The following is a 16960-nucleotide window of genomic DNA, read 5'->3' as shown; positions in this document are numbered from 1 at the left end:
TCCGGGAGAAGTGAGGTTTGAATGCGACCCAGTCCACGGAGGTGCCGACTCCCAAGGCGCCTCTCTGCGGCCAGACGGAGAGGAAAGTGGGTCAAGGCAGCAGACAGCACCGCACAGGTGAGGGTGTGGTTTTACAAGAGGCACACAACTGGTAAACCCCTCCCCCCAAAAAAACTTTGAAGATAGGTGGGGCCAAGTCAACGCCACGAAGGTCCTGCTACCTGTGACAGACAACTGGAGAGAAACAGAACAGTGTACTGAGCGATTCCCTGCTGCCATGACTGCCTAAATACATCACACAGTTGAAGCCCGGGTCACCAAATGGGGGCAGACGCCTCGCACCATCAAGGGCAATGAAAGACACATTCACTGGGGCGTGTTTGTTTTATTTCACTTTTATTTATTTATTGATTGTATGCAGCGAATGAATTCAACTCAACGGACCCCAAAGGCCAGCAAAGGCATCCGTTTTGCCCCAATCTGGTCAGCCCGAGCATGTATACACTATAACTACACTTACTTGTTTATATTAAATAACTATTGTACAATGCATTTAAATATCGAAGAATTTATATTTCACAAAGTATTATAGGCATTTCACACACATTTCCACAAGTACCGGTCAGTCAGAACATATACAGAGATATTCGGTTGTGATTAGATGGAGGCGTTGCATTGAGATCTCTCCACCTCCATAGTCCATAACTGTTTTCATTCTCCTCTGGTCCTATCTGCCGTATCCCTGCGGGTCATTAGCCGTTTTCGACACATCTTTCCCATTGGTTTTGCTAAGGATGAACAAAGTATTGGCCAGGTTGTGAACTTGACACGTCCCAAGCTGGCAACCACCTCGCTGAGGCGTGCGTCGTGGGCGCAACCTCACTGCCATGCTGTCAACGAGGGAGAGAGGATAGAAGTCACTGTTTTGCATAACATAGGTTGAATTTCATGCATTACCAGCAAACTACCCACGGTATGTTTTGAATTTCTAAACTGTTTCTTACTTGTGTTTCAGTGCATCCAGGTCCAGAGGTTTGTCTTCTGAATGGAACGGGATGATCTTCAGAGCGGGAACATACTCTTCCTGTGTGACCTCAGACCTTTTCACCCCCGAAGCCTGGACACTGTCCCCTGAGAGGACGGTGTTTGCGCCTGACCTGTGGGTCCCACGGAATGAGGTATTTTTAGGGGCCAAACAACTCTGATTTACAACAATGTGAGAAACCGTTAAACAGATACGATGGGAAGCCTATATTTCCTCCTTCCTAAAAGTTGATGTGGTAACTGTTAGTATTTCTTTTCTTTGTTAAATGATGTTATTCACTCACCTGTGCGTTGGTCTAAATGGTGAGGCAACAGTCAAAGGCACAGTCAGCAGCAGCAGAACAGTTATCTCCATACCGCACTGGCCTGTGGCAAAAAAAGAAATCAACAACAAAAAATTAATGTGATTTTTAGGAAAACAATTTGTCCTGAACGGACATATTCCAAACAAATTGTCTTTAGAACCTCAATATTAACCTTAGTAACACAGACGTAAGGATATTTGCTCGAAAAAGGTCAATAAACCTCTTCAAAAGAGAATAAACACAAATGAAGAATGAAACTTACCACCAAGAAAAAGTAAAAACCTGCTGTGGCTTTTTGAGCAAACCATCAATCCAGATGTTGAGTTGTAGTTTCTTTCAGATTGTTGGATGCCCAAGTCTGTCACCCCTCTCCGCATCTGATCCTTTATAGTGCGATGGCGGGGTGTGGGGGTGTGTCTGCACCGTTGTCCTTTTACTGCCAGACCAACTCCCACAAATGCAATGAATCAGTTATGGTGGCAGTTTTATCCTCTATTTACAAGAGCTGTGATACAGAACATAAACAATCTGTTAACAACAGCGTCCATACACAGCATTGTACTTATACTTGAAGTGACCTTGTACCTTGTATGATGTTTACATTAATTCTTATGTTCACTCTTTGCTCCACCAACCCCCCCCCCCCCCCCCACACACACACACACACACACACACACACATCCTCCTCCATCCCTCCTCTCTCTCACTCTACTTGCTGCTGAGCAATTGTTCCAGAAATCATTCTTTCATTTCCATCACCTGCAGGAAGCTCACAGAGCCCAAAATAACACCAATTCTCCTCCAGCCTTTTCTTTATCGCTGCCTTTTTTCCTGTGGGCTTTTTCCTTTGAGTCACTTTTGCCATCAATATGTTTATTCCTGAAATGTCCTTCGACACCCCCCCCCTGCCAAATACAGGGTTTGGAAAACAACTGCTTGATCTTACCCCTTTCCTTAAAGATAATATGTTTTCATAACATTACAGCATCATAGAGAAATAAATGAAAAAATAAAGAACCCAGGATTGGCACTTAGCCACATTCGTACATCTCTCTAGGAATTGATCCCAGAATTCTTAATCTTTTAATAATACAGAAAATCCATGGGGAGCCAGTGTCACGTTTTAATGTTGTCCACCCTCCGGAATTTCTCCCATGAAGCCTCTCTCCTTCTCTCTAAATCACAACTTCCTCTCTTGGGTCTATTGTTGTAATTTTCCTGCTACCATCTGGGCAGCTTGTGTTGTGAGAGTCATCACTGGCGTGCATGTCAAATGATGCGTCAGTCTTGTGATTTCCCATGATTAAGAATGAATTACTTTATGTGTGGTTTTATGAATAGTTTCCTCTGACAATGTTACAACTAGTATGACAACAGTGTCTACGTGTCAAAAGTGGAGTTCCTGTACACCTGCTTCTGTCAATGAGAAAATTGGTAATTTTTGCTCATAACCAGGTTAACTTGTCTGTTTTCTCGCTTTAAGAGCAAATTGGTTGTAAGCAACATGATGCGTTTTGTGATTTATTTATTTATCTTCCGCTTAACGCCAGGCAAGTTTCTTTGTGGCTCATGAAGCCAGAGCACTAACTCATGTGCACACAGACTTTCACAAAAACACTCAATAACGTCCATTCTTATCACTAGTAAGGTCAATTAAATGTAAAACCAGTGCCAAGTCTAAAATATGTAATTTTATTCTGAATAGATTATATCATTTGTTTTCTCCACAACCATTTTTGACCCCCAGAAATGATCTCGCAACCCCCATGGGGTTTTGGGACATTCGGGCTGAGAATCATTGCTTCAGTCAATAGTCTCATTCAGAAAATTAGTTTGAGGTCAATAAACAACTTTAATTTTTTTTTTCTATGGACACAATATGAAATAGCCCTACTATCCTGGGGACTCATGAACACATGAGCCATACAAAACAGATTCTCATTTAAGGGGACTGACCCTGAGAACTTACAGTGGTGAGTTGAGTTCAGGCTTCATGCAGTATTTTCTGTCCCGGTTATTATGACAGCTAGTCACGATGTTAGTCTGTGTCAGGATGATTTTAGCCGAAAGTCCTGGATTGTGTACTTCAGTAACAATGGTTGTTTTTTAAGGTCACTAAGGGTCATCAACCCCTCGTAGCTTGGCCTTGTTGATATCTGATACCTCAAGCGTCTAATTCATCTTGAAGGAATATGCGTTTGCTTCCAGGAGAGCACTTTGTCAGGACTCCTCTGACTTTTCTTCCGCTGTCGCTGACGTAACGTGCATCCTGTTGTTGTTCTGAGACTGCAGCGATACCAGTCGGCCACTTCAGCTCCTCTGCCCTGTTTCCTCTACCCACTGGGCACACGAGTGAGCATCCTGCCAGGAAAGCCTGTCTTTCGCTCACATGTCATCTTCTCACAGATGTCATTTTTTTTTCAGGTCACTCAAGACACTTTACTACAAGTGTGCAAACATCAGCTTCCCCCCACAACGAGTACGATGGTTGATAGCTAGAATGAAAGAAGAAAAAAACAGCTTGTTTATTGGAATAAAATCAGTTACTGTTGCAACTGCTCTGGTGTAGATTTGCACTATCTTTAGCTAGTGCTAATGTTCACGCTTTACATTTTATAATGCAGTCACACATATAATGTACTTTGCAAGAGATTAATAATCCTCTCCTGAGTAAATTGACTCAAGCATAAATAGCTCCATCTTGTGGGAGCAGACAAACATTGTTATTATAAAAAGTGCACACATTTTAATTCACTGCACATTTTCATTTATGAACGATTTTGTGAAATAAAAATGCAGATGGTTTAACCTGAAGTCAAGGTATCTAGGTGACTCGGCCAACACATTTCCCAGTGACGAAGTCCGGCTTAGCCCTCAGTAGCTCCACCGTGATTGCGCATTAGCTAGAAAAGCGATATTAAAACAAAATCTTAATGGTTATTTGAGTGTTTCCTGAACTATCAACAGATCTGAGTAAAATAGTGTCTTAACACGAGAGAGAGAGAGAGAGAGAGAGAGAGAGAGAGAGAGAGAGAGAGAGAGAGAGAGAGAGAGAGAGAGAGAGAGAGAGAGAGAGAGAGAGAGAGAGAGAGAGAGAGAGAGAGAGAGAGAGAGAGAGAGAGAGAGAGAGAGAGAGAGAGAGAGAGAGAGAGAGAGAGAGAGAGAGAGAGAGAGAGAGAGAGAGAGAGAGAGAGAGAGAGAGAGCGAGCACCAGTCTGGAAAACCTGTAAAAGGTTAGAGGGTCAACACTGAGAGATATAAGCTTCGAGTCCATTAGTGGATTATGACCATAACCACTCCATGCCTAGTGCATCTCTCTCGGATTAAAGTGAGGGCGAGATAGTCAGGCTGAGTGCATGAGGGCAACTGGAAAGCAAGGGAAGTGACCAAATTCAAAGGCAGCATACCGCACTCTGTGCACACGTGGACCGAGGAACACTGGGAAACGAGCTGAAGTGAAGTTCGAACAGTGACAGCACTTTTTTACCGGCAGACTGAAGGTAAGTTTGGCCACACAAATGTGAAAGTGAACTCTTCTTAGCTGTGTCTCCATCTTTAAGGTTAACAATGAAATTGATGTAGAATGCATTTCTATATGACTAATCAGAAAGACTCAGTTTTTCACCAGCCAGTAAACATTTATCAGTGATTAATTTCTGATGTGGCGTAATTTCACATTTACTTGGTTTCCAGTTTGTAAGTGAATCACAGACAACATATTCTCCAGATGACGTGTCTCTGACAATACTTCTGTTTGATAATGCATATATCTGTCACCACCATCATCATCACTGCTGTTGTGTAACTTTAATTTAGTTATGAGCCTGAATGATAATTCCTCTGCCTGTGTGTCGGTGTGCGCAGGAATCATGGACGTGGACCTGGAGGGGATTATCCACTGCATCAAAGAGGGGGACGAGAGTGGTGTCCAGACACGGTTGCAGGAGTTCAACAAAGAGGTAACTCCACACAGAGGCTTACACATTCTCATGTCTAGAGGTCACACGGCTGTTTGTGACAGATGCAGACCATTTTGACGCCTTTTCTCTCCCCACAGTATGCCCAGTGCTTCTTCTTCGATGCAGAGGAGAGGCACCGAAGGAAAGTATGTGGGTTTATATACCTACACCTTACTGTCCCATCCCTGTCCTCCCAGTGTTCCTTAAACCTCACCTTTTGTTACTCCACCATATCATCCATCCCGCCCCCCTCTTAGTAGTATTAGTAATTCTGCTGTATCAGTCGTATCCCTGATCCTCTCTCGTTGCATGCTCAGGCAGATTGAGCACAGGCAAAGTGATTGAATAACCAGCATGATGCATGTTAATCTAGTCAACACTTTCAGTTCACTCGTTTGCAGCCACTGAACGGTCGACCTTGGGCCGTATTCACAAAGCATCTAATTGCTTTGGGGTTTGGAGAAACTCTTAGAAAAACATTTCAGTCCCAACTTTGGAAGTTTTTAGTCTTAAAGTTATTCAAAAAGGATTTTAGAGGTATGAGAAGATATAGACAGTCCCTATAGGATGCACGCCTCATAATACTAATGTTTTGGAAAGTCTGTCTATCTATGTTTTCAACGACTAAAATCAAAATTTTTTATTAAAACATCATATATTTTATACTTTTAATTGCTTTTTAAAATGTTTGATTTCATATTTAATTTAAAAGGTTTTAATTTTATTTTTAGAACTCATTTACCTCTGCCTTACAAACATCTATTTTTATTATTTTTTCCGTCTCCTGTTGCATTGCTCATTGGCATCGGACCGTCTATCTCCCACAGCAAAGGAAACTTGAGGAGGTACAGTGCTGCAAGTTTTAGAAATATTGTTCACGAGAGCACCTTAAACCAATTCACCGACTGAAATAACATGTGAAACCTTTGATCTAAATTATTCTATGCGCTGCTTTAACAGTTCAGGAAGAATAAAGTGAGGGAGTTCAATGATTCTGACTCTGACTGTGATGAGTATGACCAGGAGGATCGAGGCCTCCTCCTCCGACAGGTACACTGACACTGTCACTTTCTGCTCACTCAGATGTATTGTCAGTTGTTCCATTGAAGAATGCCTTTTAACTAAATATCCACGTCTCCGTTTCCATCTTTAGAATTTAACCGTTGTCCTTGTGAGATTTATAAGAACAGCAGTTAAATGTCATCTGTTGAGAGTGTCTTTGCGCACCCTGCGGATCCTGTCCAGGGACAAAAAGGTCCTTGCCCCCTTGGTGACCGACAACGGTCTGCTCACCCTAGCCAAACTAGCCGGGCTGACCACAACTGGCGTCAGCGATGAAGCCAGTGACCCCGACTCTGATTTCTACGACAACATCATTGCTTCTCTTGCCGAGGCCAAGGTTTTGCACTGCCGCACTGATGAGGATGAAGGCGACGCCGAAGCTGAAGCCGACGACCAAAACCAAGAGTGCTCTGCCTTTGATGAGGACACCGTGAGTGACATCAGCATGGCCAACAGTGGAGACGTTGACAGCATCAGCTGGTTTGGGAGCCACAGGACCAGCATCAACGAAATGCACAGAGGTAGCATGCATCACAAGGTGCTGGAGCAAGGCAGGAAGGACCGCAGAGAGAGCAAGGTGGAGTTGGTGGGAGAAGAGGAAGATGGGGAGTCAGGAGAGGAAGCTCTGCGAAAAGAGGCCATGAAGGTGCTGTGTAATGTGGTTTACAACAGCACCTGGGCACAGGAGAGGGTCAGTGCTCTAAGGTGGGCTAACACACACACAAACACTCAAAAAAACATGAATGTGAATATGTTTTATTTTTTGTTAACATTTGTACCACAGTTGTATATATATTCTTAGCTATGAGCTATATGAAACTCGCTACGACTGGGTAATCATTACGTTTTGATGTCGACCCTTCTGAATCTTTTTAGACTAGACAAAGGGAGAAGCCCATTGTGAGAGCAGTAACATGCTCCAGTGTTCACAAACTATTTGGTGATCTGCATACGCATGCATCCACATTAGCTTTGAAAGCAACAAGTTCATGCCCGTTCTCTGGTGCTGTTTAAGGTCATCACTCTGATGGAAATTGACAGAGGCAAATTTCTGTATCGCTAACCTCAGAGACGACACTATTGTCATTTGTCATAGCCTTTGTCTGACTTTTGGACAAATCAACGTATTTCCGAACAACCAACCTCCTGTTGTTTGCCATCAGGCTCCTGTGTGGCCTCACAGAGTGTCTGTCCTCCAGTGTCAGTTCCTCGTCTCCATCCAGTGTTCAGTTCTATGAGCTGCGCCTCATGTTCCTCATTACTGCTCTACGGCCCGAGCTCAGCACTCAGCTTCAGCGGGTAACGTTACCAAAATAAAAAATCCCTGAGCTCCTTTTATTTGTCACCCCATCATCAGTTTATTGTTATACTGATATGAACAGAGCAAGCCTCCTTCCTGCTCTTACACTCTTATTTTTTCTCCTCCAGGAGGGTGGGGTGTCCATCCTCACAGCAGCCCTGGAGAGCTGCCTGGAGGTTCGGTGGAAGGACCAGTATGAGTGTGTGCTGGACCCAGCTGCAAATCCAATCTCTTTGGAAGCCTCTCAGCGTCTCTTAGAGATACTGAAAATCCTCTTTAACATCACCCATAGCAGCCACAGACAGGAGCCAAATGAGGTCAGTGAGTATGAGCGGTATAATAAACCTGTCAACCTTCAGGGGTGATAGAAATAACCACATATAATAATCCACATACATTTAAAACATATCACATATAAGAAACTGGAATTTTAATTCTAATTATACAGCTAATCATTATTCTTAAAACGTGTTGTCAAAACAATACAGCTAAGATACTGTACCACAGTTATCACATTTGCCGTCTATCATCACCTCTGCCTTGAAAAGAAAAGATCTGCACACAATTATATTTCATTTGCCTAAATGATATTTCGAGGGTCAAGGCTCCTCCTCAAACTCTGAAAAAGAGCCTCATGCTCGAAATATCATTACGGCCAATGAATTCTTTAAACAGGAGCTTTAGGGTGAGTGGACGTTTTGTTTTCAAACTTTCTGTGATATTTTGTTGATCCAGCTCTTACAAAAGAGCCGATTAGATCAAAATGAGCTGTACTGTATCTTTGCTTTCTCCTCCCTCAGGAGGATGCAACTCTTTACCGACACCTAGTGGCCATCCTGCGTCTCTGCCTGATGAGGAAGTGCACGTTGTCGGACGACACTGATGAACTGCAGGGGTGAGCATGAAGACATTTGCATTGATAATCATCGTAAAATAAATAAGTTCTTCCAGTCAAACTTTATTGTCAGTATATGTTGGTATTATTTTTTTGTGTTTTTCAGTATCAGTAACAATCCAACATGTCAAACAAAACCAAACGGTTTTTCTCTTTTATCATCCGTCTCTGGGTTCCTGTGATCACCTCTCAATGCCACAGTCACACAGTCAACCTGTTGTCAGCGCTGCCTCTGCAGTGTCTCGATGTGCTGCTGATGGTACCTCCGCAGCCGGACTCGGAGCAGAGCCTGGGGGTCAACATGGATTGTGTACACGCCCTGCTGACGTTCATGGAGAGACGCCTTGAGGCGGTGAGGGCAAAACGATTATGTGGTGAAGGGCTGGAGATGTTTGGACACTTCACTTCATTTAAAGTTTACATTTTCATGTTGTTTGATTCTCAGGGTGATAAGATCAAGGAGAAGCTGACACCAATCCTCAATCTGCTGACAGAGACCTGCAGGGCCCACAGAGAAACACGCCACTACATCAGGACACATGTATTAATCCCTCAGATAACAAGACTTTCAAGAGCTTCATGAAAGCACAATGCACATTTTACCTCTCATAATATTCCATAACCATAGACAACTTGAATTGTAATTTATCTCCATCATCAGATCCTGCCTCCTCTGACAGATGTGTCACACAGGCCAGAGGAAGGCTCCACTATGAAGAGTCGTCTGATCCGTCTCATGACTCATCTGGATACAGATGTCAAACACTGTGCCGCTGACCTCATCTTTGTCCTCTGCAAGGAAAATGGTAAAACAAAAATATCAACTCTTTCTCTGGATTAATGGGGAAACACTGAATTATCAAATCAAGTAAATTATTTAAACTTCTTAAATCGTCACCATCCACTTAAATTTCTGATTTGCCTCTTGACAAACCAAATCACACATCAATATTTTTATTTCAGTAGCAACAATTCCCTGAATCTATGCAATATGTTTCTAAATGTTCAAACCATTACAGTAGAATGAAAATAATATTCAATAGTCTTCAGCCTGACATTTGAAATTCAACCTGTAATAGAATTTATAACGTAATATCAATAATTTAATAATAATTTAATACATGTGTAAGCAGTGCTTGTCCAAGTGTATAATTTGTGTGTATACACCTCTCTGTCTCCACCATCATCCCAAATCATTTTCACTTCTTCTTCCAGTGAGGCGTTTTGTCAAGTACACAGGTTATGGCAACGCAGCGGGCCTGCTGGCCACCAGGGGCTTGCTGGGCGGCCAGGGGTGCAGGATTTCCAACTCTGACGGCAAGTACTCCAGCGACTCTGACTCTGACACCGAAGAGTACCGGCAGGTCAGAGATCGCATCAACCCTGTGACGGGGCGAATGGAGGTTGAGCAGTCTGACCCCATGGAGGGCATGACGGAGGAAGAGAAGGAGGAGGAGGCCAAGAGGCTCATCATGCTCTTCAACAAGCTGTCCAGGTCTGAGAAATGTAGAAATATAAAACTAAAGATACAGGAGAATCTTCAACCTGTGACTAAGCACATCTGGCTAAGTTGTGTTAATAAACACATAACGAAAGAAAGCTTTTGACTTTTTACATTTTGAAAGCAGGGTTAAGATATAGAATAATGCAAAGAAAGACGCTGCTCCTACTACTTTACCACTATATATTAGATGTTATAACCAGTTCACTGTTCTCTCCCTTATACAGTATTTGTATCACGAGTAAGCCTCATATATATATATATCCATATCAAATATTAAGTTGATCTTTCAACAGTAATGATAATAAAAGAAAACACCCACTAAATGTCCAGTAAACATTCAATGAGTATGACGTGTACAGCGTTATTGACGATGGTTAAATTGTCGATTTCTTTCACACCCGGTGTTTTGCAGCGGTAAGATCATCCAGCCGATGGCGGTGGATTCAGAGGGGAAGCTGGTGCCGCTGTCCGGACTGAGGGATAATTCTCTCACCGGGGTGGGGAGGTCCGAGTCAGAGGAGGACGGAGAAGCAGAGGACGGAGAGAAGAATTGAAATAATGTCAAATCCTCTCATTTGATTTATTCATTTATTTTTCACGAATAGTCAGTTTCTTAAGCAAAGGCATCTGTCCAAGTGTAAAAGGCAAAGCGACAAAGTTCTCATCCAAACTCATGGATATAAAAAGCAATTTTTATTTATTCTACGGATAATAATAATGATATAGAGCAGTTATCAGGTCACTTGTCAATGGTTTGAGTTAAGAATTATATTCTGAATTGACAGTAGGTAGAGAGAAGTAACAGATTTCATGGCAATAACATGAAAATAGACTACTATATCTTGAAATCATATTGCTCGTTGGGATATTGTGTGTTGCACATTTCAAAATATAGTTTCATTATCTTCCCTATAATGTTGCTTTATGAATCTGTTACATACTGTCTGGTTAACTGTGGTCCTTAAAAAAAAACATGAAATCAACATCTTCAGTCTCTGGTGTGTTTTGATTTGAACACAAACCTGTTTTGTGCTCAGGTGTATATTGATTATATTGTATCCTTAACATTTAGGTATGATTTCATATGTTCAGGTCACACCTGTTACTCAATCATATTGAACATTAGACTTCAGTCTTTAACCTTTTTGTGAGTTTGTGGTTTATTGCAGTATATTCTATTATGTTTTTAACACCTAGTACTCAAGTGTTTCTGAGGAGTAGTAGTATGAATTTATGAGTTATTATATGTGGGGATTTATGTCATTTGTCCCCAACCTTTAGATGGCATTTCACATGAAATCGGTTGAGAGAGAAGTCTGCTGTTTTTCCCAACAGCACAGTGATAAATGCACCGTTTTCAACACAAGCACATTATTTGCTAGAACTGTTTACCTCTTCAGCTGATTGACAGAGCTCTTTTCTTGAGCTCATTCTCTTGCAACAGGATGAAAACGTGGTCTTCAGTGTCACTGATATATGAAGGATCCAATCAAATCCACCCTGATCATAGTTTCATATAAGTATTAAGGTGTGTGATAATTCAAAAGCACAAATGTATGTTTAAACAAGTTTCACCGTAAATATATTTGTTCTGTTCCTCTGCAGTACCAGCAAACTGTTATTATTACCTGATCTCCTCCTTTGGCTTTCTGATGTGTTCTTTTCAAGGCTAAGGATAGAATAATATAAAAGGGGTAAACAATGACTTTCTTCAGGCATCATAAAGTACTTCAGCACATCTCCATCATCTCTTCCAGGGACATCTGCAGCTCCACAGACTGCAGCGACGAGGCACCACCTCCCACAGCCATTTTCTTCAGTATCTCCATTGAAGTAAGCACCACCTGACTCAAAAGTGAAACACAAGAGGGCAGAAATCGGATTCAATGACAAGAATGAAAAATGGAGGTGGTGGATTTGGGCTCGACACAAGCCATAAAATTCAAGAAAGCATGAGCAATGAGACGTGTCGAGCTTTTTTTTTTTTGTATGAGCTTTTACTTTCTCAGCATGTACTCCTCTGTTGAGGCTCCGTAGCAGAAAACCCTTTTACACCTGAGAGATCAGCTGTCACCGTTGGTATTCAGGCTTTGTTTCACGGTGCTATTAATCAATACTGAGACAAAATTGCCTCTTGAAAAGTGCTGCTGACTGCAGCTCCCTTGAGTGGGCAATTTGGGGGGGGGGGGGGTTGATCACTCATGAAATTTGATAGAGGTGTATGCAAAAAGCAAGCAAAGAAAAAAAGAAAATACTGTTCTGCCAAACTGAGATACTGCTTTTAGGTCTGTGAGGGCACAACACTGTCTGTGCGTTTTAATAATTTAAGGGTTCTCTCACCTCCACTGTGATGAGTTTCTTCTCCCAAGGCCTGTTGTCTGGGTCAGGCCACTTCTCCCCAAGGCAGAGGAACAGCGAGCAGTGAGGGCAGTCTCTCCCATCGATGAAGTCCAATATTCCTAGAGGGGTAAGACCAGCACTCACTGTTATCAAGCCAACGTGTAAAATATACTTGCAGGTACGCCAACAGAAAGCTGCGTGATTTTGTCCCTTTTCACCCACCTCGCAAAAAGTCCTTGAACATGTAAAGTGGCTGAGGCTGCAGTTTAGAAATCTCCTGGGGCTGTTTGCTACAATCAAACTTAGAAAGGCTCCAAAATGCTTTGATTTCACCCCGTCGCTGGCCGTAGACCACATGGCCCGACACCCCTACGTCCAAACCGTCGCCCAGATTGTCGAGGATGCGCTGGGTCAGTTTGGCTTGGGTCTGATCCAGCATGGCTCCAGGACTCGGCAGAGAGACCACGGTCAGGCCTGATTCGTAGTCCAAAACTGTCCCAATGAGTTCAGGCCTGACGTGAAGACATGACATTTATTCATACGATTGTTGAGTAATCAAATAGCAGGGTCACACAACTGGCAGAGTCCTGAGAACACTAAAAGAATAGTTTGACAATTTGGGGAATGAGCTCATTTGTTTTGTTGGCACGAGTTAGATGAGAAGATTGATCCCACTCGCAAATCTGTACCGTAAAATATGAAGCTACAGCCAGCAGAAAAGGTAAATACCTTTTGTCTTTTTTTTTGGTCTTTTAAATCAAATTTTACACAAATGAGATATGGATGGTAGTGCCTTCAATCGTCTCATCTCTCTCTCAGGCAAGAAATTCTCTAAAAATATCTATAACTGTTTATCTCGGTTAACTCAGAGCCAAACAGGGGGCATTGACCATCTGTCAGACATGTTTTTCCTTTGATGAAAGCATTTGTTCTGATAGTTACCTGTAGACTAAGCTGAGCCCAGCTTCATTCACGACCAGCTGCTCCTTCACCTTCACCCCTCTGTAGTACACAGATATCCTGAACTCAGTCTCTGGGGTTTCAGGAAGAGGAGACGTGTGTGAGAGCAGGTCAATGTAATCCTGTTTGTTTTTTATTCATTTTCTTCATGGCCACCACATCAGGCCATGTTTTTATGTTAATGGCATTCTGAAATATTTAAGGGGGATATTTTTGAGTGAGCATGTAAACCCCACACCTCATTCTCACAGTGCACTCCGTCAACTCACTGAGATTATCTCCATCGTTGGTCTGGTTCACAGTGTGTAGGAACTGCTCCGCCAGCTGCCCACCGCAGGCCCCTCCTGCAGCTCCCCCCGCTGGATGTGCTGGTTGCTTAGGCAACCCAGTTTCACTGCTGCCTGCACCCTCAAACGTTACTGGATACTGCTGTTGCCCGGGAAACAAGTATCCACCAATCCCAGCCCGATTCTGCAGCTGCTGTTGCTCAGGAACAGGCTCAAAGCCTGTGGTTGCCTCTGTAGAAAAGTTGGAGAGCATGAAAACCAGTTACTAGGAAAGCACCGTGGTTACTCGTTGCGTTCTGCTCGTACTGCGGCAGAGAGGAGGAGGTGATGAGCATGGATGATAAGTCTACCTGTCTCAGGGCCGATGTTCAGTCCCTTTAGGCACTCTTGGAGAATATCCCGGTTGACTGTGGATTCTGCAGGAAATGTTGATTCATTCACAAATATTCAACCAGCGATTGCACATTTCTAACTATGAAATGAATGGCCATTGATTTGGTACCTTTAAGTAAAGATACACAAATCATGGCAGGTGAAAATAAATGGAATGAGAGGGACTACTTTACCTGAATAGACACTTTCTTCTGGAAGGTAGGGGCAGTCGTCAAAGCATGAGACAACCTGGCTCTAAGATGTCACAGAGTTCATATGTAGTTACATAATTGCACATCATTTTACACAGCGTTCACATTTTTCTTCCCAAGTGCCGATGATTCAACCCCACAAACAGAGTCGCTTACTTCTTGTGTAGGAAGGCCACAATCCTCGAACAGAGCTGGGTTTTCTTTGTCCTGGGATTCGGCTGAAGACTTTGCTTTGAGAGTGAAAAGCAAAAAGAGTCCCCGTTACTATCTTTTCATCCTCCTCTGAAACACCACTTTAATCCCAGAGATGGGTACAGTAAACCCGCTGTTGCCTTTTTAATTAGATCGTGTACAGTGATAAAAAGGTACATTATGCAGCACAACCCTACATCCTGGCACTGTACTTAAAATACACAAGTTGAATCATTTTGCACGAGTAAACCCGCAAATCTGTGCATTTTTAATGCCGCGTGCCAGTGAATATGTTACATAAACATTCGATTCAGCTATTTTGTGAATAGGTCATGTTTAAGTACAATGTGCCTGTTCTCCACTACAATAAAGGACCAAATGGTGATTGTCTATGGACACCCTGGTGAACCTTTACCTCCTGATGCAGACTCGTCCGGCCAGCGAAACACCTTATGGGGGTTAGCGGTTTCGTTCTTGTTGTCGTCAACCATTTTGAAGCCTTTGGCTCGGAGGGCGCTGCGGAAGTTCCTCTTCCAGACTGAGCTGTCTCCCTGAGCCCGGCCATTGCCACTCACCTCCGCCCAGGCCTACGGGGAATAAAGAGATTGAAGGCACTACTACACGATGGAATGTCACAGTGTAGAATACCATTAAAACAAAGGGTCTCTTACAAATTTGTGCACGATTATTTTCTGTCACTCTGCGTTACCTTAAAGATGAGGACGTCAGTGCCGGAGGAATCCTGTCTCAGAGCGTGTTTCCATGGGACGGTGAACTCACTTTGCTCCGGGTTTGTCCACTGGACACCAGGATACTTGCCGCTGTCGATCTGCTTTTGCAGCCACGGGATGAGCAGCGGTTTGGAATAAGACATATCCCTGCAAGACTGAAATCAAGACAGAAATGATTCTCAGTTCACGTACAACAGAGATAATTCAATACATCTAACCGTTGCCACAATTTCAATTGGTTCTGTAATATTGGAATGATAATATCTATTCAATTCAAAACTGAAGTGCCCGTCTAAAGCAACACTTTAGTCCAAATATCAATATGCCCCACTAACTTGCGCTGAATGCAACAGAGAAATGACAAGGACTGCATAATGTGCAGAATTAATTATTCATTATGCCACAAGCCAGGCCCTGTTTAATCATCTTAGTGTTATGTACATTTTTTGTGTTTGCAATCATTATTAGAATTTTCAGATGCATTCAAAAAGACACGTTTCACCTGTAGAGGGGGGTAATTTATTTTTACTAATGTGATTCATACAGAAATAAATGTTATTAATGGGTATTAGCATAGTTAACGGTGACTAAATATAAGTATAACAGCAACATAAACTTTGCAATTGCAAATTAAGTGTTAAAGTTATGCAAAGATCCTAACGTATTTTAAATGATGAAGTGATTGCCCTTTCCATCTTTTCCCACTCCCACTAAATTATCAAGGTTTAATCAAAAATAAATAAATAAATAAACAATGTAATGTATCCTGATTCCTGCAGTGCTATGGTGCAGGTAGGGAAATCATTACAGCCTCTGAATATCAAGAAAGAGGAAGCAGGACATTATGAGGCCACACATTCAATACCTCAAAAAATATTCTAATATGAGTTTAAAAGATTGTGCATTCAATTGTGCCTTTTTTTTTTAAAGTACTATCACTATAACAGTAACCTGTATTCAAGCATGAAAAGTATATTAGTCTAGTTATAATGCTTTTGATGTTTGGTCTCAAGTTTCATTGCATTTGCTGCATTTTAAGTGAAAAGGGCTGAAAAGTAAGTTTATGTTCCGCTATGTCTATTACTGTATAGTCAAATAATCCATAATCTCGTAATTAATCCACCATCTCACTGCACAGCACTACTGGAAACGTTTCAACAACATTTGGCAGTCCTGGTTTAAACTCTCTCTCTCTCTCTCTCTCTGATTTATTCTGTTTTTTCAGTTATTTTGTTGTTGTGTGTGTGTTTTCTTTCATTTCATTTGTAGAGGACCGTGATGTTTTTTCTGGTGTTTTAAAAATCAAATCTCTCTCTCTCTCACCTGTAGTGACGAGGGATCAGCCGGTGCCCAGGTGAGTGCTCAGTTCAAGTGCAGTCGTTTTTCGGGCCTCGGGACTCGGGAGTCAGAACTGTGTCGCAGGAAAGCGGCTGTGGGTTTGAATCAAAGGTGTCCAATATTGACACGCCTGTGTGACGGACCGTCGCTCGACCCCAGCAGCTGCGAGTCTTGGAGAATCCAGAGTCGTGCTGTGTTTTTGACTCCTTCGCGGGAAACTCCGGGTCGGTTTCGTTTTCCAGTTGTGACGTCAGCCGGTGCGACACGCGCCAGCCGCTCCGCTGGGCGGAGCCTAACACACTCGTTTGTATAAGGTATCTCTGCACTTGTGGGGACCCGCCGTTGACAACGCGCGTTCCTCCCTCAGCTCCTGTCCGAACCAGGACCTTGATATTGAACAGTTGTCAGCTTTAAATGGGAGCTAGTTAGAAATAAATATTCAAAAAGCAATCTTCAGTG

General features: G+C 42.6%; 2 protein-coding genes across 5 annotated transcripts; one reads left to right on the top strand and one right to left on the bottom strand.

Moving 5' to 3' along the window:
- Positions 1-1040: 1040 nt before the first annotated feature.
- On the top strand, positions 1041-11052 carry si:dkey-94f20.4 (synembryn-A). Of its 3 annotated transcripts, none has more exons than XM_035611664.2 (14): positions 1041-1178; positions 5214-5308; positions 5407-5454; positions 6136-6153; positions 6269-6358; positions 6462-7075; positions 7534-7669; positions 7799-7987; positions 8471-8565; positions 8767-8917; positions 9011-9106; positions 9227-9371; positions 9781-10060; positions 10482-11052. In XM_035611664.2, the coding sequence occupies exons 2-14, from the start codon at positions 5219-5221 to the stop codon at positions 10621-10623; spliced, it is 2094 nt and encodes a 697-aa protein (XP_035467557.1). In that variant the 5' UTR covers positions 1041-1178; positions 5214-5218; the 3' UTR covers positions 10624-11052. The 3 variants fall into 3 exon arrangements, with proteins under 3 accessions (XP_035467557.1, XP_035467556.1, XP_035467554.1); XM_035611663.2 differs by lacking the exon at positions 1041-1178 and adding an exon at positions 4505-4849; XM_035611661.2 differs by lacking the exon at positions 1041-1178 and having other exon boundaries at positions 4505-5308.
- irf3 (interferon regulatory factor 3) lies at positions 10644-16824 on the bottom strand. Of its 2 annotated transcripts, none has more exons than XM_035611666.2 (11): positions 16487-16824; positions 15142-15318; positions 14848-15019; positions 14397-14470; positions 14223-14283; positions 14007-14072; positions 13639-13887; positions 13352-13442; positions 12632-12921; positions 12410-12528; positions 10644-11917 (listed from the first exon to the last, which is right to left on the bottom strand). In XM_035611666.2, the coding sequence occupies exons 2-11, from the start codon at positions 15304-15306 to the stop codon at positions 11630-11632; spliced, it is 1575 nt and encodes a 524-aa protein (XP_035467559.1). In that variant the 5' UTR covers positions 15307-15318; positions 16487-16824; the 3' UTR covers positions 10644-11629. The 2 variants fall into 2 exon arrangements, with proteins under 2 accessions (XP_035467559.1, XP_035467560.1); XM_035611667.2 differs by having other exon boundaries at positions 10644-11913; positions 16487-16816.
- Positions 16825-16960: the final 136 nt, after the last annotated feature.

This window comes from Scophthalmus maximus, chromosome 16, assembly GCF_022379125.1.
Source record: "Scophthalmus maximus strain ysfricsl-2021 chromosome 16, ASM2237912v1, whole genome shotgun sequence".
In the NCBI taxonomy this organism is placed as follows: Eukaryota; Metazoa; Chordata; class Actinopteri; order Pleuronectiformes; family Scophthalmidae; genus Scophthalmus; species Scophthalmus maximus.
The sequence above is the reverse complement of the archived record's forward strand: the minus strand, read 5'-3'. Positions and strand labels throughout refer to the sequence as shown.

What these genes read in the sequence shown, in the direction of transcription:
- si:dkey-94f20.4 (XM_035611661.2), top strand. Translation starts at nt 5,168, where the DNA reads ATGAGCCTGAATGATAATTCCTCTGCCTGTGTGTCGGTGTGCGCAGGA. An exon ending in GACACTGATGAACTGCAGGG is followed by an intron (nt 8,566 to 8,766) that starts GTGAGCATGAAG and finishes TCAATGCCACAG; the next exon opens with TCACACAGTCAACCTGTTGT. An exon ending in GCCACTACATCAGGACACAT is followed by an intron (nt 9,107 to 9,226) that starts GTATTAATCCCT and finishes CTCCATCATCAG; the next exon opens with ATCCTGCCTCCTCTGACAGA.
- irf3 (XM_035611666.2), bottom strand. Translation starts at nt 15,306, where the DNA reads ATGTCTTATTCCAAACCGCTGCTCATCCCGTGGCTGCAAAAGCAGATC. An exon ending in GGACGAGTCTGCATCAGGAG is followed by an intron (nt 14,471 to 14,847) that starts GTAAAGGTTCAC and finishes TCACTCTCAAAG; the next exon opens with CAAAGTCTTCAGCCGAATCC. An exon ending in GGGCTCAGCTTAGTCTACAG is followed by an intron (nt 12,922 to 13,351) that starts GTAACTATCAGA and finishes TCTTCACGTCAG; the next exon opens with GCCTGAACTCATTGGGACAG.